We start from the raw sequence: 20,648 nt of genomic DNA on the forward strand, positions 1-20,648 counted from the left end.
AATTCCAACATCATTATCTAAAAAGGCATAAAAAACACTGAGGTGGACTTTTGACAGAAAGAAAATCTACCTCACACAAGCTCTTTATAGAGCCACCTTCACAGAAGCAGAAAATGAAAAGAAGGCAGAGCTGTAAAGTATCTTTTTAAAAGAAGAGTTATTTAAAATAAGATAGCTTTTTCTACCTGGTTTGGATGCCCTTCTTCGAATCCTCATTTTAGGTAAGGAAGGCCAAGAGTAATTAAAAGGTGAATCAGAGTCTGAGTCCATTTTTGTGCTAAACAAACAGAGAGTAGATTCCCAAAGTTGCACTTTGTTGTTCTCAATAGCAAGTCAAGTCTAAGAGTAATGTGGAATAAACGAATGGACAAAGAAGGATCAAATTGCCCACTAAACACAGGGGAGGGAGAAGCTGTAAATGTTTGCTCTCTTCAGGCGTCCAGGCATGTAGACAGATCAGGCTGCAAATATTAAAGCAGAAGCAAGAAGGTTAAAGTATGAGAGCTTCGAGCTGAGCTGCTGCATCGTGGTCCAGAGCTATTTGAAAGGTCACTGTGTGCCAATGAATCATTAACTCACCTTTTCATTTTGATGCAAATGAAAACAATAGGAGCCGAGTAAGGAATCAGAAAATACTTCTCAAAAGCAAATAAACTATTACAAAGCTTTGTTTCCATGTTAAAAGTGGGGGTTAGAAGATCTCAAATTAAGGTCAGGCAAAATGCTGGAACTAAAGAAGCCAAAGATGAACGCCAAGCTATGAGCACTAATCAATCTGCTGGGCTCTATATCACTCCAGAGCAATACCCCTCCTCTCAGCATTTATAATTTTGGCAGACCTCAGGATGTTGCAGCTGTAAAAGCAGTGATAACCCACTCAAAATCTGTTACTCCCGTCTTTCTAGCTCAAGAGAGCTTAAAGCTTAAGTGTCATGAAGAAAGATTACACTGTCATTAGAGAAGCATTTTTTCTAATAATATTTAGTCTGCACAGTAATTTCTCCTTCACACAGTCACCAAGTTAGACAGTGAATCATCAGGATTTTGTAGAGCTGGCACCTTTACAGCTCTGGTCTAACCTCACTGCAATGCACAATACAGCTAGTGACTAATTTACAACAAATCTTCCATTCTTACACAGTCTCCCTGAACAACTCATAGGCAATTAGCATTCAGTAGGAGCTCATTATCCCTTCCCCCAACATCTTTACGCTACACAAACTACATTTTTTTCAAACAGGCTTATATGTGGCTATACAAGAGGTAATACAAAAATAACATGTCCACTGTTTCTTAACCAACTCCAGCAAACATTTCTTTTAGTTACCCCACAATGTATGTGGTTTTGTATTCCACATAAAGGAGGAGGGGGAATGTGGATCAGCTTAAATGTCAGGTTTTGGAAGATGATGACATTTGAGCTTGTTAACATTCCTTACTTCACTTCAATTATTTTTCAGGCTGCTAGGGTCTGCAGCGCTACGTCTGTATTATGTTTCAAGTGATTCTTTGATCCCCATTTCAGTCACAGATAACAATGTATTTTTTGAAGAAAGTAACGCAATTCAAATGCAAATTTAATTCAAAACCCGATAGAAAAATATCCATCATATTTTCAGGGATAAAATAATTATAAATCCCCTCATAAACTGCACAAATTACATAAAACACAGTTGAAGCACATCATTGTTCTGCCCTTCCCTTAACTGAAGTTCTGCCAGCTTTGTTAGGCCTGAAAAGAATAATTCACCCCAGACGCTGGAAGCCTTAGACTTTCACTTTAAATATTAGACACTCACAGAGACTTTGTTTGATTTATATATATAATTAACAGCCCCAGGGAATTACAGAAGACAATGGAAAATACAGGGAGGATATAAATCCATGCCTTAAGCGTCCACTTCAAAATATCTCCACTGCCTGGAATGTCAGGTTCAAATTGCACTGATAAATCCCCTGGGCATACAGGAACGCAGGCACTGACGAACTCCCTCCCACCTGCACACCACCCAGGCCACTCGCCTGCTTCCCACCATGGCCACGGTTTGAGAAAAGGCTGGGACAGAGAACAAATAAGCCCTTCCCAGATGCTCCAGCAGAGAAGACTACCCCTCTACACAGCAATTTTCCCTACACCAGGGTGCTGTCTGGCTCACTGGGTATGTTTAACCAGAATAAAAGTTTTCATTTCAGACACACACAAGTGGCAGTGTTCCAAAGGGCAGTTTAAATTTAGAGAGCTGTTTTAAAGTTCCTCATTTTTCAATTTCATCCATTATTCTTTTGTTCTATATTATATTCTTCTGTTTTATATTATGAGAAGTGGTAAATTTTGATTCCTTCTATGATATCTCCATTTGTGCATCTTTTCTGCAAATTTGGTTTTTTCACTTACAGATTCAGCTAAAAGAACTGAATTCTTTTCTCATTGGTCTTACTGGACTTCTGTTTAGTCCAGGGAGGGGTAACTAGAGCCGAACAAAACACTCACCATGAGGAAATGCAGCGAATGTATTTAATGGCATTAAAATATTTTACATGCCGAGACATTTACTTTCCTGAGTGACCTCTGTACACTGCATAAATGTTTGCACTGACTGCTCAGTTATTGCCTCTCCTCCCTCCCTTAAAAGAGCCGCATTCATCTAACACTCTAACACAAATGAGTAATTAATAATTTTTCAGCAGCAGCCCTATTATATAATTCTTGGAGAATCAAACAACTAAATTTCTGTAGTAATAAAACCTTGATCATAAACTCCTGCTGTTCATCATCTTTTTTTTTGTCTAAGTACTTAGGCTTTTCACCTGCTTACTGCAATCTCTCCTAAACAGGATCTTGCACAGGAATTTGTCAATCACAGTCTGAAAGTGCAGATAAATTATCAACCTTAACCCCTACTTTTGAAGGGTTAATTGAATATCACTCACATTACTTACTCTGTTTGGGCCTTGTGAAAGGCTTCTTTTTTCTTATTTGTAAAACTCCTTTATGCAACCATGAAAGATGTCATGCTGATCTTTGCCACAAAGAAGGGCTTTGCCCTACAGTCTTTGACTAAAAATATTTTGTTTCTTGCACTTTGTAGGATGATCCAACCCACTTTTCACCTGCCACTCCTTCTTTCCAAAGTAGAGGCATTTGCAGGCAGCTACCACAGAGATCTGGCTGCTTATGAAATAAAAGGTGCTCTTAGCTGGAAAATATTAACCTCACTTTCCACTGAAAAAATATTTTTCATTATATATACCAAGGTGCAGATGTGAAGATAAAGAACAACTGTGGGGGTTTATGTGTATTATCGAAGGCTAACACTTTTGATAAATAATGTAATGCCTTAAATTCTTTCAACCAATGCTTACCAAAATACATTCATAAAATCTAAATGTTTTCCAGAGATAGCACAGTGTATTGTCTATTGTCTGACCATTCCTGTGGCTCGTGGCAAGACAGAAGGAAGCAAAGGAATGTCACCACATCCGCAGACTCCATGCAAGAGCACTGTTTCCTCCCTGCACATGCAGTGAACAGCACTATGGTACAGAGTGAGTGGGCTGCCTCTCCCCATACACTGCTAAATCACAGCTGGCAGTTCTCTCTCTCAGGAAGAGCAGAAGGGGACAGCCCTGAGCCACTACCCACTCCCCAGATGGAGAAGGGACATATACAGGATGGAAAATCTGAAAAATGACTCCACAAACAAAGCGGGAGAGAGTCAATTTTGAATACAGGTAGGATGAGAGCTGCCTGAATGAAAGTTCTGCTAAAAATATCCTGTTCACTTTGCTCTGGGAAGAGTCTCCCCTGATATCAACAATGAAAACAATTTCCCCCAGCTTGATTGTGTCTCAGGCCCAATAGAGCCTGCAATCCTTTCCCAAAGTACATCGAACCATCTGACAAGATACAATTATGTAGAAAGGGTTAGATCTTCACCATTGGTCTCACAGGCACACCTGGCTTCCTTACTTTCTTCACTCCATTGTTTTTACTAATTAGAGCATATCTTCCCACAGAGAGCATCAGACAATGTTCCTAGACAAACTATCTGCTTTACCCTACATTACACTTAACAAGACTCAGCAAATATGAATTGAAGACAACTGAAAGGAAAACATTGCCAGCCAGATGCCAGGCACCAAGCACCCTCCATCTGTAACACTCAATTTGCCCACAGCTGCCATGCAATGGCTATGCAGACTGCAGCTGTCAACATCCTCACAGGTCTTGAAGGATGGCTTGTCACAGACATTAGTTTTGCCATTTCACTTCTCTTCTCTACTGAAGACCAGGGTTTTTCTTATGGACAGGAATAGTTAGAAAAGCTTTGCCGCATTGTTATTCTCTCCCTCTCCCAAATCATTGATGAACCAATCACTGAAAAAACAAGGAACCAAGCCCAGGCCCTTGAGATCTTAGTTGAAAACCTCCTCCACTTGTTCTTACTATCCTTCTTATTGCTAAGTTTCTGATTACTAATAATTAATTAATAAAAATATTAATTATTAATTCAGGCATTTGGTTTAAGGAACTGGCTCATTATTGTCATATTTTGCAAACAGAGGTCTCCCACAGGTAACACAGCAGTTTGGGATTTAAACTGTTCAGCAGCGGATTTCAAGTGGTCCAGGCAGGCAGTCACTGTCCATCATCACCACCCAATGGTGTGGCAGTATTTGGTGGATTCCTTCTCCCTCTCCAGCACTCTGTGGCAGCCTACCCACACTGCATCACCCAGAGGGGATCAGAGCTGGGAAGTGCAGGGTACAGGGCAGGGGAAGAACACAGAGTTTCTTGCACTGCATGCTTTTCTTGCAAACGGAATCACAGAACCCCAGGACAGCTGAGGTAGGAAGGGACCACAAAGGTCACTGGGTCCAATCTCCCTGCTAAGGCAGTCATCCCCGAGCACATGGCACAGGATTGTGCACAGATGGTTCTTGAGTATCTCCATTGAGGGAGACTCCACACCTTCTGGGCAATCTGTTCCAGTGGACAGTCACCCACACAGTAAAGTTCTTCCTCAAATTCAAGTGGAACTCCCTGTGCATCAATTTCTGCCCACTGCCTATTGTCTGACACCACTGAGAAGAGCCTGGTCCATCCTTTTGATATCCACCCTTTAATAATCTATACACATTAATGAGGTACATGTCTGTTTTCCATGCTTTCAACCCCAATGGAGCCACAGGTTTCAACAGGTGAAGATCATAACCATTCAGCATCACAGATCCTCTTCCTCCCACTACAAGTTTAAAGCAGCAGAATTTGCACTCCCAGGAAAGTGCAGCCCTCGGTGAATTAGGTATCAAAGCTAGCCACATTCTGACATGAGATTAAAAGGCCCTGACCCCCAGCCCACAACCCTCCTGCTCACATGTTCCACTCATGCTCTATTCTTCACTCTTCCATTCAAACAGTTGATGACAAAACACATCCATTTTAGAGACCTCTTTTACCATAACAAGTAGATCTCCCGTAGATCTTGTGTAGACATATAGCAGCTTTGCACAAACTGCTCTAGTATTCCAAGATCTTTGGAAAACACTTGCCATACTGAGTTATTGAAGGGCTCAATATTCTTACAAAACTTAGGCAAGAACATGACCTGTGCCTAATACTGACTCAATGTAGCTCCAAAGAGCCCATGGGCACACACACTGCATCATCTTGGGTTTTATCTCATACTCTTTATGTTGCCCTGTTCACTCACATGCTATTAGAATTTCACAGCATTCCTCCAACTCAGACCTTTCTGATGTGTGGTTCATAACTGATGGTAGGTATTTACTTTTTTATCCTTTTTATAAAACACCAAGATCACTCCAGGGTAACAAGCAAGCTCGGTTTAGGATGAGAAGCTCATTAATACTACTGTCACATGGCAGCGGTCAGTATGCCCTGACTCTTGAAACAACCAGTAAGCAAAGTAATATGGAGATAATTTGCCTAAATGATCCCCTTGTCCAAGATCTATTCAGATCAAAAGACTAACAGGGAAATACAGAACAAATGTGGGTGGAAAGCTCATTGCTTTTTTGCCCAGTATCCTGATGAAAGCTCCTTGATGAAAATAAGAGATTATTTGCAAAAGCTGGAGGACTAAAGGATTGGTCTTCTTTGTTTCAGCTCCTTGGAGGCCTATGAGAGTAGGAAGGGAGCGTGCACATTGCCTCATGTGAATGCAAACCAAAGTTTAACTTGGACCTCTCTTCTACTGAAGTTGTGCCAGTGACTTGGTTATTGAGTCTACGCTCACACTGGCAGACTGTGATGCCAAAAAGTTCACCAAAGACCTACCTCATTAAAAATCCAATTTTCTATGTTTCAGGGAAGAATTCAAGGAATGGCTGTCTCTTGAGGAAGGGGAAAGCTGAGAAATGTTTTCTTGTGTGCACTCTCAAGACTACAACTGTTTTCTTCACAATGTATTTCTGGGTAATATTTCACATTTAAAGAGCAACTTGACATTAGATACATCCCAGACTGCTCATTTATGTTAGCATTAAATGAAACTGGTCAGAAGACAGGCAGAAAAAAAGGATTATTTAAACATCGATTTTTAAAAGTGCCTTTATGAAGGATTATTTTGTTGAGCAAATTGGTTTGAGATTTTAGGTAGAGGAAGTGAACAAGTTCTAGGAAGCCAGAAAGCATATGTTTGGAGCTTGTTGATCTCTCCCTCCCTTCTTTCCTTCCACACTTCCTTCCCTTTGAATTATAATGCCTCAGAAAATCAGGAATGAAGAAAACTCCAAGCAACAAGAACAAGCTTGTTTCAGTGTCTAATGCTGCTCCTTACAGATTTCTTCCTAGCTTTTTAATTAAACTCAGTCCAGGCTCACATCCCAGGAAAATGTGACTTTCGGCATCTTCTGCAGCTCTTAACTATTCTGCAGTCTTCAATATTGCATTGTTTATAGACACTCCAAACAAATATTAATATTTTTATTTACTGAAATAAGTTACTGTCGTGTTTAAATGTAGTTTAAAGGTTGTTGCTGGCAGTACTGTGACAGACCAACCCCAAGGTATATCTCTAGCGCAAAGAACCATGCAAAACTTTTGTGAAGTGGAAAACACAGCACAAAGATGTCAAAGCTGCAACCCAAAATCCCAGAGTGCACTTGCCACCATCATTAGCTTCAGTCATAACTGTGCAATTTTCTTCATTTGTTGTTTCTCCCTGCAACTTTCAAATCATCTACTTATTGACTAAAAATTAGGGGTTTTAAATCTTCCTTTACCACAAACTGAAGTTCTTTGGCACAACCAGTCTGACTTTTTCTGTATCTCAAATCATCCAAGTACTGTAGTGCCTCTTTATCATCTTGCTTTCTACAGTCTTCTTTCTTTCAAGAAAAAACGAGTTTCAGAGAAAAGATAAGTGATATGCCCAAAGTCTTCTTAGAAATCTTTTAAGGAGAGAAGCTGAAGCAGAAGTCTGCAGGTCCTGAACTAGAAATGCTATGCTGGATCACTCTGCCTCTCTCAAAGCATACATAAAGCAAAGATAGGATGTAAAGCTGCTGGGAAAGTATAAAAAAATGACCACAAATGCAAAAGATCTGCTCAGCTTGAATCAGAGGACTCCTGTAACTGTCTCAAATAGGCAACACTTAATACAAAACTTTCACTCTCACCTATCAGTAACCACACAATTATTTCTTGTAGTTCCAATGTCAAAACAGGCACACTTAACTCCAAACACTTCCAAATGCAAACATTCTTCCCTAAAAAAATCCAGAAGAAAACAAACACAAAAAAGGAGAAAAAGATATGACTACAGTAAGTACAAAAAAATAATAATTTTACAGACATAACAAAAACTGCACAAAGGTAGAATTCCAGACAACAGGACTACACTTTTGTCTATCTTGACAAAAAAAAAAAAAAAAAAATATGTCTCCCACTTAAGTCTTACCCACCATGGTGAGGAAATCTAATCAAAGAAAAGAACAAAACAGCAACACTGAAAACAAATTTTTCTGCAGATTTTAGTACAGGCCCACTGGTTTGCAGAACATAAGATCATTATGGCAATTATGTTCTGTTCCTTAAACTGATCTGTGGTTAAGTGGGGATTTCTGTGGAATCATAAAAATCAAAGGGTAGACTCTACTAGAAATATCTTGTAGCTGCCTGGTCACAGAGTGAACTGCCAAAAAATTTGGCATCAGTAATTTTATCTTGGGCAAAACATGGTTTCTAGGGGGTTTTCATCACTGGCAGAGCAAACAGAATAGACGAGATAGACACCACTAAGTTGCTGGCAATGTAAGAAGGAGATCATGGAAATTATTTTGAAAAATTATCATCATTATGCCTCCCTGAAGTTTAGGGGGAAAACCAGGTGTATATCCTTGGAAGAAAAACTGGGTGTTTGGGTCACTTTTCTTAATGGAAAAGAGAAACTTCTGCAGCTTTATAAATGTCCCTGTGAACATCATCTTTCCCAAACAGCTATGAAAAACAGGAAGGAATAAAAAATGTTTAAAAACCCATGCCCTGCTCACAGTGTTACATGCCCAACAGTGACAGCATACAGGTGTTACCTCCTACACTTTCTCCCATCATGTACAGGGTAGCTGACTCTGAGGATGACAATGCCTGGCAATAAAACACATGCATACTATTGAAAGAGAAAAAAAAAAAAAAACCACTTTTTTTTTGCTTTCCATTTATTTATTTTATTCATTCTCCCCAGCAGATACTGGTTTTCTCTCAATATTTCCAGCATGTCTACCTCCAAAGGAAAAAAGGAAAAGGTGTATGGTGGGGGTGGGGTGTTGGTTGATTAGTTTTGGGTTTTGTTTAGCAGTTTTTTCTCTTGTAAACATAAAACAGATCTCTAACAATTTGTAAAGGAGACAGACAAACTGGCAGGGGTGACTAGCACTGGAGTATCTCCCTACAACCTCCTGTTAAGCATGACCTAGCATCCTGTTGTGCCCTACTCCTATTCCTTCCATTCTTAAATAGTGCAAATCCAAAACTCATCATCTTCTTGGCTTCCTATTGGACCATCACACTCCCTGGACTGATATCCCTGGGGCTCTCCAGACATCCTGGAGGATGACAAACACCTGGCACAATAAAAGTTGAATTACAATTCTCAAAACCAAACTACAAGAGTCACTAGTAGACCTGGTGCCTAAGGCAGACAGGTCCCAACCCAATGATGAAGAAAACAGAGAGCAAGGAGACTTGGTGCCCTTTTAGCATCCTAAATGTTGAAAGCACTTCTGCAAAGGCACTTCCCAAACTTTGAGGAGAAAGAGCCATAATGATCAGTATGCTTGAAAGGGATGTCAGAGGAAGAACACAGAGAGCAGGAACAGGAGAGCCCTTCCAAGTAGCCACTGCTACTCCAAAAGTCCCTTCCAATCAAAACCACTCCATGACAACACTGATTTTTGGTAGAGATTTCTAAAGCAAGAACCACATAGAAAAAGAAGAGAGAAATAGATGTGGGAGAATTTGTAGCCCCATACAAAGAGCACTCACATCCTCACCCTTACAAGTCCTCTTTGATTTATACATCCAGCTACTAGTGAGATTCAAGAGTTTGCTTGTTTCTGCTCATTCTTTTTCATTCAATCCCCCTTAGCTGTTTCCCTCTTCCCCACTGACAACTGTTTTTCTCCTCTTATCCCCCACTGGGTGTTTTTCCTGCCAAAACCACTGCCATTTAACAGCATTGCCGAGCAAAAGGGTTTTTTTAAGAATAGTTTAATACAATTCAGGGTAAGAAAAACTATGATATTTAGCAATATGGTTAAATGAGTCAGGTTAGAGCATATGCTGATTTTTACATTCAAATAAACCAGTAAACTCAGCTTTGGTTGACTTACAAATTTCTGGCTGTCACCTAACTCTATTTCCCTTTCTTCATCCCTCCCCACTTCCACTTGCACACCCAACAGTCCACTCATTCCCTAACCTGGAATTCAACCCCATCAGACCTCACACAAGGTGCTCACCAGAAGCCCTTCAGGCCCTGCTGAGGTCAATGACAAAATCCCATTGGATGTCTGTGTGATGAGTGTTTTGGCCAACTTGAGTGCACAGCCCAGAAATGGGCAAGGGTAGCCCACAGTCTGGCCAGCAGCAGGTCCATGCTCCAGTCCTTAAACAGGGCAACCAAGTTCTCAGTTACAGAGATTTCTAAAACAAGTAGAAGTGATTTCACTGCAGCTTTTCCACAAGCAAGTCAACTTCTTAAATGAAGTGTGAAGTAATTAAGATATAGGGGGCAGCAGAGGGTTGGTTCTTTCTCATATAGGCATTACAACAAGGAATTTTTCTCAGTTTAATGTAAGATGGTCCTGTGCTTAGGACACTTGACATACTCACATGCATGAGCACACATATATATATACACACATATATTATATGTATATCTACGCATTAGAATTTTACTTTATATGCAAATAAGATGCCTAAGAAAGTTCACTTAAATCAAATTTTAAGCACCTAAAATTTATCTAAATGGTATGCAAATTCACCACTCTTTTTACCCTCTTAGCTCTAAAAATCTGCACTACCTCTCCCAACTGTATGAACTGTGGCCTAAGTCACTTGCTTGTTCTTCCAAGAGGACTCAGGATGTGATGCCCAACCAAACATCAGAGAATGAGCAGGTCTGAAGCAAGAGGGCCTGCCTTCTGCTTCAGCTGTCTCGAGCAATGCTGAGTGAATGATGCCTTAGAAGGAAAAAGCATTTCAGCGGTAAGAAAAAGAATTATCAGCTATCATTTCAGGGTGGGGAACTTCTACTTTGTCAGCTTCTAAATTACTTTATGTTCTGTCCAGATGGTATAGCTGGAAGAAAGACCAGACCAAATGTGGGTTTCAAATTAACAAACCATAATCACTCTCCAGTGGCTCCACACACTCCTACACCGAGATGCAGTCCAGTGCTTTGGTCTTGCTTGACAAAACAGATTTGAACACATGGGCACTAACATCCCACATACCTTGCATTTTTGAGCAAGCCAAAGAGTGGTACGGTGTCCTATTCTCAAAAGCACTAAAGTTAGAATGACTGTGAATATTAGGGTTTTTGCTACTAGTCCCAATTCCCCTATGGTGCTCTCATATTCCCTGTATGGGACAGTGAGACAATCATTAAATAGCTGAAGTACAGGTGTTTGGTATGACAGTAACTAAGACAATAGATAACTAGATGCTGATTTAGTGAGAGGTCATAAAATAATCTGCCAGCTTCTTATCTTAGAACTGTTTGAGTTTATGTCAGCTCATTTCCCTCTAACATATATCCCCCCTGTGCTCATCTATCCTGTTCCTTTCTGCACACACAAAGTGAATCTTCACTTTGTACCAAAATCTATGTATGATTTTGAGAATGCCTCTATTTGGGCTGCTCTTTCCGAGCTCAGCGCTGGACCACAGGCCAGTTATGTCAGGTTGTCAGTCTCTGCCTGGCACAGAGACTTAGCAGAGCTTAGTTACTCATCATATTTTCCTACTTGCTGTGCTTTTCACGAGCCCATATTTGCATACCGCTCTTGCAGCTTTCCACAAAGCTTGAAAATACCTTTCCAGTGGAGTTTCAGTCTCTAAACGTGCTGTCCAGCACAATTGGCTATATTCTTCTACCAGGCCCACAACCCACTGTGGCATGTAAACATTCCTACACACTTCATGCCACCTTCAGTCACATATATGGCTTCAGTCACATATGTTGGCTCTATAAGATATTATTTTCAAGAAGGTTGTTCCTACAACAGCTAACACATTACTGAAAAGTCCTGGTATCACAACACTGTTGGGTACACGACCTACATATGCTAGAGACAAAAGAGGTTCCCTCTCTGACATAGATGCAACTGGTTGATTTTTCATCAATTTACTCTGCAATGTCAACTACCTTCACATCTGTTAAAGAAGCTGCCTTGTGTGTAACTGACATGACAGTATCTATCAGTAGATTCTTGGAAGTCAAAATTTTTAACTCTTTCTTACCTATGCCCAACAAGACATGATCTTCATTTTGTTTAGAAGGAGTCCCAGGGTCTCAGAAAGGCTAGAAACAGAAAAATTGAGCTCTGTCTCTGGAGACAAATAGTTGTATTTATGCTTAGTTACAAACTCTGCTATATGCTTTCATAATTCAGTTCAAACACTATCCAACAGCAGCCACTTCATTTTAGCCATTCTCATAAATGCAACTGATGTGGCATGCTACTTCCATATGCAAAAGAACCCTAAGGTTTCAAATCCTAATCGTAGTCACAGAAGAGACCAAACTATATCTTACTTTCCATGCAAACTTCGATTTTCAGCCTGTGTTTCTCTTATAAAGTTTAATTGTGCTCTGACTAGCCAATGTACAGCACTCTGAAGAAAACAGCAATAAGATTTCTAAGATTAGAAATATTTCTCATGCCTGGGCTGTTCACACCTGTAGAAATTGCACAGCTCGGTTCATTCATTATAGATTTATTATAGCATTTCTGCTAGATCAAGAGACAATCAATATGGGACCAGAATCTTTTCCCCCCAGCAAGACTCACGAGCTGAAACACTCTGCTCCAGCACTTTCAACATAGACTCCAGAACGTGTGCATACTGAAGATTTAATTCTGAGATGTCACAGATTACAATATCAATATGTGAGTTCCAAACAAATGGGAAATCTTCTGCACAGCTGGCAATAAAAATAAAAAAAAACACAAGCAACCAAACAAAAAAAAAGCCTAAAGACGTCACCACATTTATAAAAATTGTGTCAGCTCAGCAGTATTCCACTACATTCAAATCTTATTAAAAGAACCAGAAACAAACAGTAGTCACTTGGTATTGATAGCACTTTTATCAGATTTACCTGGTTTGACCAGATTTTGTTTCTCTCTATCTAAATTACTAGCTGCATACCCACTGAGCTACTAATCAAGCTCCTGTTTTAAAAGGTATTTAAGAAATACCAAGACAAAGATTTTCCAGTTTTGCAAACAAATACATATAAATAAAAAGCAGAATATAAGACCAGAGATCAAACACAACTGACAGAAATACAGTTGTAATGACACTTCTCATATATTTTGGTCTCTCCCAAAAGCTGTTTAGATACCTCCAAGTAGATAACAATGGGAACTTGCAGTATTTTTTGCATCAAGTATTATTTCCATTTACATCCAGTTAAGGACTCACAGTTACCCACAAGGTCTCTTCTCAGAAACTAACTTCTCATGTAATGAACTGTGCTGTCTCAAAGATGAAACTTAAGCTAGACTTAAGTCTGGTGCTGACCCCAAACTGGCAGCTGCAAGATCCCTAAAGGCACTAAGCTTCACCATAAATATAAGAGCTTTCTTGTCCAAAAGCAGAGCTTTCAACCCAGCTTTCCAGCCCACAACTACATAACAAGTTCTTTCAAATAATAATCATCTACACATATTACTATTCCTGCAGCACAGAAATAGCAGGAAATGTTGCCTGGCAGGCTAGAATTTATCTCTTGACTCTGGTAGGTGCTCAGCTAGGCATGCAGAGGTTGATGCTTCTCAGGCTAAATAAAGCTTAGCTATTTGTAAAAGGAGAAATCTGTACCTTTATATCATGCTGGGACAACCCATCAGATGCCAAGGCTCACAGGACCCGCAGGAGCAAAGATTGCTGCCTTTAATAACAAGGAAATTTGGTTTGGGTCTCCTTTGGTTTCTGCTGCTGGTCTCTCTCCTTTTTCAAATAGGAAAGGGGACACAAGAAGCAGGCAGGCGAGCCAGAACAATGGACATGGGCAGCCCATGCATCTCCCCGCAGGGGCGATCCCGTGGGCAGCATGCAAGCTGGATGCACAACAAGTGCTGTGTTATTGTCACAGTCATGTTTGGGCTGATTAACCCCCACACACTCAGAAAATCCACAGCTCCAGGACTGTGCCTCACACCAATTCCACAGAACAGCTGAACTCTGCTTTTCTTCTGCAGGGATGTCGTGCATTTTCTGAAATTAGACTTTGCATTTTTAACCCAAAAAGTAAAAAAAAAAAATAATAAAAAATCTTCACTTCTGTCTCTCTTTTTGTTTTTATTTGGTTGGTTGGTTGGTTTATATTTTCTTCCAAGGGATGTGGAGAAGGACACAGCAAATGCCAAAAAAGCACCATAATTAACCACCTCCCAGACTTTTCAAGTTTTGCCCAAACACAGCCTGAGAGACTACTGTGAAACAGCACAGAAGAGTAATTTGGATACAGGAATGTAAGTCAAGACAAGCATCATTCATGCTTCCAGGAATATAATTACTTAGCAAATCTATTTTAAAATAAAATGAAACTGAAATGATATAGACAGAGCCATCATGGTAAATATGCTTAATTTTATACTGGATCTTTCAACTCTAGGTTCATATCTGTTCTCAGATACCCTCTTCATTTCTCCAGCTCCAGCAAACAAACATAAGTATGCTACAAGAGTCAGCATAAGGTGCCTTGAGGTATATGGAGTTTGGGGATCTTTACTGGCATTATATTGAGCAAAGTATACACTCAGGTCTTTTTAAAAAGTGTTGCAATCTTTTAAAAGTTCTCATCTTGGTAGAAACAATCCAAAGACAGCTGCCTGTTATCTAAATCACACAATCCTCAGCAATAAAGAAACCCACCTGACCACCAGGTCTCTTGGACAAAATTCTGGGATGCAGTTATGGACCAGTTACAACTTGTTGTACCTGACCTCTGGACACTGACAGGAGTTAGGAGTGGGTCCATGCTGATCAGTACCCCATTCATTCGTTTTTAATTAATCCACCTTCTTTAATTAACCTCCGGCAGCACTCACATATGTATCTTCCCTTGCACTCTAATACAGCGCAATCACAGAGCACAAAATCCCTGGTGCTGTCAAACTAAGCTTTCCAGACACCACCTTTCAGCTAGCAGGAACAGACTTTTTCTTCTCTAATTAGAAGTGCAGACACTTACTTTAAAGCTTCCATGAGAAGATTTTTTTTTACAGTGTTGACACGTACTTGGCATTATTATTCAGTTCCACAATCCTCAGAAATAAAAAGCCATTTTCTCTAGATTATATATACTGTAGCAACAATTGGTTTATCTTCCAGATAACAGTATTCAGTCAACCCATGGGCATGGAATTTCAAAGTTTGAAAACAGAAAAGACAAGCACAAACTATAAAATTAGCTAAAATACCACCTATTTCACTTTTTGTTCTGCATCCTGTTGGGATAATGTATCACTCCATATATTTGAATTAAAGTTGCTTTGGGAGATCAAGCTAACAGCATCACCTTAAACTGACCCACTGCTTTCATATGATGGCATTTCACAAGAAGCAGCACACTGTAACCTCCTCTTGTTAACAGCTCAGGGCTTCTGATAGCATTGGGTTTTAAAGGTCTGTTGATCTTGACTTTAGAAGTGAGTAGCTACTACTTCTTGGAATGGCAGCAGTTTTAAAATCTGAGGGGGATACTTTCATGCCATGAGTGTGTCAATATAAAGTCCTGAACTTAGCAGACACTTTATAAAGGAGTTCAGTGCATGTAGCTCAGAATGTAGTAAAAAGCACAATATTTTCATATAATGTTTGCCTCCAGGAGCAACAATTTTAACTCAATCTTGAGCAAAGTTCTTTTGATTGCCTGAATGCTGGCAAATGGAAATTGCAAGACAAGTCACTAGTCACCAGTAAACACCACCCAGTGTAAACATCACTGGTAAAAAATCACCCAGTGATTTTTCATTCTTTTGATTCGGTGGTTAGAAAACAATCTTCCTTACAGAAATAAGGTAGCCAATTAAATATTGAAATATAAGAAGATGAAAAACATTTGCTGCCTAACACTGAACACACAGTAGTTACAACTTCTCATGTCTACAGATAGATATCACAGAGCATAAAACATGCATGCGTGTTTACTACAATCTGTGTTGGTCCTGAATACTTAGCAAACATGGCATGCTCTTCCAGGTGTTGAAATGAAATTCATTTTTATTTAAAAAAAAACAGGTGCAAAGTAACTCTGATGCATGAAGGCACAAAAGTTTATAGCTTCCATTGAAAACACGAATAGCTTGGCGTGCCTATGCCAAGTATCTCTGATGCTCATCAGAATCCAAAATGAGAGTAGATCTCCTGAGTTGGAGACTCTCTTGCGCTCTCTCTTGGCTGTGAATACCCATTGATACTCACATTCTGCTTGTGCAAGTCAGACCAAGCTGAAGCTGCTTTTTGTGAAAAACATTAAAGTAATCATCACCTACAAGTGACACCGGCCAAGTGACCACCACATACAGTGCTGCCAATGAAGACCATTCACTTTCTATCCCCGAGGAGCAGCGTAAAGATCACCCTAATCAGAGTACAGCAGCACTCAGGTGAACACCCAGAGTAAATGCATTTTCACATCATGTCACCAAGGTCATTCACAAACCCCGTATAATAAATTCTCATTTGTACTAAAAATAACAGATTATGTAGCTTGTAACTGCTAACAACTGCTTATTACTTCTCTGCAAATTCAACTTCTAATGGAAGAACACTTGTTGCCTGAAGATGAACAGAAAAACTGGGTATGAAACTATTTTTTCAGCACTAGCAATGGCAGCATACACATTTAAATACCTGACTGTGCCCCTATTTTACCCATTCATTTGAAATTACTAGCTGATGCCACGCAATCTAGTCTCCATCCTCTCTCTTCACCTGGTCCTGGTCCTGGTCCTGTCAGCAGTTCTTGCAGATGCTCACATTTCTGCTGCCCTCAAGTAAGGTTGTCTCCAGCAGACACTGAAGAGCAAGACCAGGCCTCTCACAAGGTTCTCTGTTTCCAGCTTGTTGCTTTATCCAAACATACAATGCCAGCCACATAAGCAAATGGACAACTGATAAAGACTTTCAACTCATTCCTAAGAATCACATATAAGTCTCCAAGCCTCACACTTCTGATGCTGAAGAATAATGTTGTTTTGTGATTTTTCTCTTCAGCTCCAAGACATACTTACTCTGAGGTACACAGGGAGGTATTTTGGTAGTGAAAGAGTATTTTCACCTGCAAGTGCAGTTCCACAATCATCGCAGAAGTAAATTGCTCACCAAAATAGTGAACACCTACCAGAAACAAATGAGGATTTTTAAGAAGTCTAGGCTGGATCCCAAAACTACCCATACAAACCATTACTTTGTTCTTATCATTATTAACTTACTAGGCTTTACTGGAATTTTACTGGAGAGTTCATTCAGGTAAACACTGCCCTCTCCTGGAGCCACCTGACATTTTTCTGGCTCTTGAAATGGAATCAGTTAAGGCTTTTGCAGTCACTATAAATGTAATATTTTGTGAACAGCTTCAGTCTGGCATTGGAAAACCAATGCTCTGTAGGGAGTATCATGATTTAAGAAACTCTTGTAATGTATGACTTACCTATTCCACTGTTCTCTACTAACAGGTCTCTAAAACCATATGAAACATGATCTTTCTGAATAAATAAATAGCATAAAGATCTGTGCCAATTTTCTAGAGCCTTGAAGGATTGCAACACTATGGAATAAAAAAACTGTACCTTCTATAGAGTGTGTTGTACTGCAGGGCATTTTTGGACCTTCCACTGTCTCAACTTCATTTGAATTAATACTCTATTAAAAAAAAATCAAAATTACAGTAACTGTATTTGATGCCCATGACCTTTATCTGAAAACTCGAGAAAAATATTGAAGACTAGCAATCACTTATGTTACAAGCAATGCTAAAATGACTGAGAGATTCCACAAGGAATATTTTATTGGCTACCTTCCAGAGGAAACTGACAGCAATCCCTCAAGAGGGAAGCCAATAAAATATTTTTAACTACAAAGAGAAATCACCTCCTGCTTACAATACATAAAAGATCTAAAGGAACAGATTTACCATTTGCACCTCACTGCTTCCAGCCCTCTTCTCTATGAGAAAAGAAGCACAACAGCTTTGCACAACAGCTCTGTTCAGAAGTATAGCTTCTGTTAAAAGCATCCCTGTAAAGCAAGCAATTCTGATGAATAGGCATTACAAAGAGAATAAGCTAGGACTAAACACTAAGTACATGATAAAGCCAGTCTGGAAGCCAAGAGACAGTCTCCATGTCTGCAGCCCTTGCCAGGCTCCCTCACTCAGATATACATCAACTATATCACTCCTGCTCAAAAGGAAGAGGGGGCTGGGATACAGTCTCCTATTTTAGAAATTACTCTCAGAAATTAAAAACAAAGTGGAAGGAAGAAGGAATGGATTCTTTTGTGTCCTTTCATCTGCTACTCTGTTTGCTTCTAATCTTTCCCTCTAGTAGACTGCCTGTGTATTTTCCAGCTACCAAGAGCTGCAAACAAAGAAAAGACATGATAACTGGAACACGAAAGAAAAGTCAGGGATGACCCTGGGCTGAATACTGCAGCCGAACTAATTTGAAAGCCATGAAGTCCCACTCCAGTGGGGCAAGTTGCATTTTTCCCCACTCATCTCTTGCTGTGCTGGCCAGTTTCTCACCCCAACACCTGTCAGTCAGAAAAAGTCAAAACAAAGTTAGGAAAATATTAAATCTGTCCATCACCGGGCAAAAAAAAATTACTTAATTCATCATAAACATTCTTAGTAATTTTGGATTATTATCCTGGCTTGCCTTTTTCTGGTTTCTTTCATTACTCTGGCAGAATTTCAAATGTGTCCATCAGTCCCCCAGATCTCTCTTCCTCTCACAGAGGACCTCTGCCCTGCACTGGCTGTGCTGCCTCCAGCAGCTAAGAAAGTCTCGTGGATCACCTTCTCACGCTGCCTAGGTCTCCACTGGAGGTGCACAATGAACCAACCACATTGTCCCACTAGCGGGCACCACTACAGCAACCTCTGCCCCAAGAAGGTCACACAGAATTTAAGCAATTCCACTTTCTTTCTCAGCAATTTCAGGTATTTTCCCCATCTCTGTTGCCTAGCATGGCCACAAAACCTGTGGGTTTCTACTTTTTGAACTGCTTAATGAAGGCATGGCTCCCATACAAGTGGCTTTACCTTACTGACAGCTTGTTTTAACTTTTCCATTACTTCCTTAGGCTTCTAAGGAATAGAACAGGAACTGAAAGAATCAACACAGCAGAGAGTAAAGAACATACTTCAAAAAGATTATCTTTTCTTGCATGAATAGATGTGCTGCTGTCTGAGGCAATAATTTCACACAAACTCAACACTACATGTCACCGTAACTGAGACAAAGCTCTCTTTCTTCAGTTCATGGATTTCTGACTCAAGCATGAAGTAGCAATGTGGTCATTTACACAGTCTCAAAACACCAGATGTACAGCCTTAGTCTGCTGCAGATAAAATGAATACTCCAGGACAGCACTAAATTCTACCACTATTTTAAAAAGATTATGTACTGGGAAATCTCTAATATCTATCAAAAATTTCTGACTGCCTCCCACTGCTTTGGATACAACTGAAGATCTCAAAATTCTTGTTTGTAACAGGAGGAAAATTGATTATACCTTTCCTTTTGGACACAATACATAGTCTAATCTAAACACAACAGCTTGTGTATAAGAAATTAACTAAATAAACACCTGATCTTCCCAGCTATTCTGGTCTATTTCTGTTTGATTAAAAGTGCTACAACACTGATGCTGAGCAGGAGGGGAATAAGGCCTCCATGACAGAACCTAGACTGCTGCAACTAGAGGAATGGCAAAAGGGGAACCAACAAATCCAAGGCAGTAGGCTTTTTCCTGAAAATACCAAATGCAGAATTTTGCAGTCTTTCAGAGCCTTTGTCTTTGAGAATACCTAACATACCACACTTTCTTTTTCCATTTCAAAGACTGAATGAAAAACAATGACTTCATGAGTGCAAGAAAAAGCCAGCCATATAAATAACAATGCACTCTTGATTATAGTCTTGGCTTTTCCTTTTGAGTTCATTATTGTCTCAATGGAAAAGCCACATACAGATTGCAGGGATTCTGCAAGCTACAGAGAGTAACACTTTCATATTGAAACAAATCAAAATCTCAACAAAGTAATTACATGAGGACTATACCATACACCACACCTAAATATTCTATATTAAATTTCTGTATTATACATAATATAGAAATAATTTCCTAGGTTAAAAAAGGTGCAGCATGCAATGAAGGTAATGCAAGGGAAATCAGTGCACAAATGAGGAAACCCAAAGCTAAGAATGGAAAAGAAAAGCTGAATTTCAAGAGCAGAAAAAAAAGCTAAATTTTAGTGTGTTTTTAGCTCATTAGTTTTACATATGTTGTGCAATCTTAGTCTGAAAACACAGGTAAGCACCTGCATTGCTATTAAGGAACTTGAACATTCAAGCATTCTCTTTATTTTATTGAATTAAGAGATGTCCAGAAGGATATGACAACAGTGCCTCAGATATTTTAAATTAAAATAAGAAAAACTAAACTAAACTCTGTAGAAAAAATCTGTAACCTGTATTTCTGCTGTAAATAATAGACCAGGGTTGGCTCTTAATAAAGGCTCCAAGGCATTACATTACCAGAAGAATGGAACTAAACTAAATATTTCGAAGTACAAACCTGAATACAATGGCAATGCAATTGAAGACACAGAGATTTCAAGGAAAGATACTCACTTTAGAACCCATCATGATTAAAGAAC

The 20,648-nt window shown here is 39.6% G+C and overlaps 1 protein-coding gene across 5 annotated transcripts in view; it reads right to left on the reverse strand.

Annotated features, from left to right (window-relative positions):
• ARHGEF28 (Rho guanine nucleotide exchange factor 28) overlaps window positions 1-20,648 on the reverse strand; it is a 115,971-nt gene that overhangs the window by 60,715 nt on the left and 34,608 nt on the right. For 3 of the 5 annotated variants that reach the window (XM_015652238.3, XM_015652239.3, XM_015652237.3), the window contains exon 1: window positions 186-486. The exons of 1 other annotated variant lie outside the window; for it this stretch is intronic. In XM_015652238.3, coding sequence (XP_015507724.1) covers window positions 186-270 — 85 coding nt within the window. In that variant the 5' untranslated portion in view covers window positions 271-486. Of the gene's footprint in view, window positions 1-185; window positions 489-20,648 lie in introns of those variants that run through there. One more of the 5 variants, XM_015652245.3, reaches the window with a different exon arrangement.

This window comes from Parus major, chromosome Z (assembly GCF_001522545.3).
Source record: "Parus major isolate Abel chromosome Z, Parus_major1.1, whole genome shotgun sequence".
Taxonomy (NCBI): domain Eukaryota; kingdom Metazoa; phylum Chordata; class Aves; order Passeriformes; family Paridae; genus Parus; species Parus major.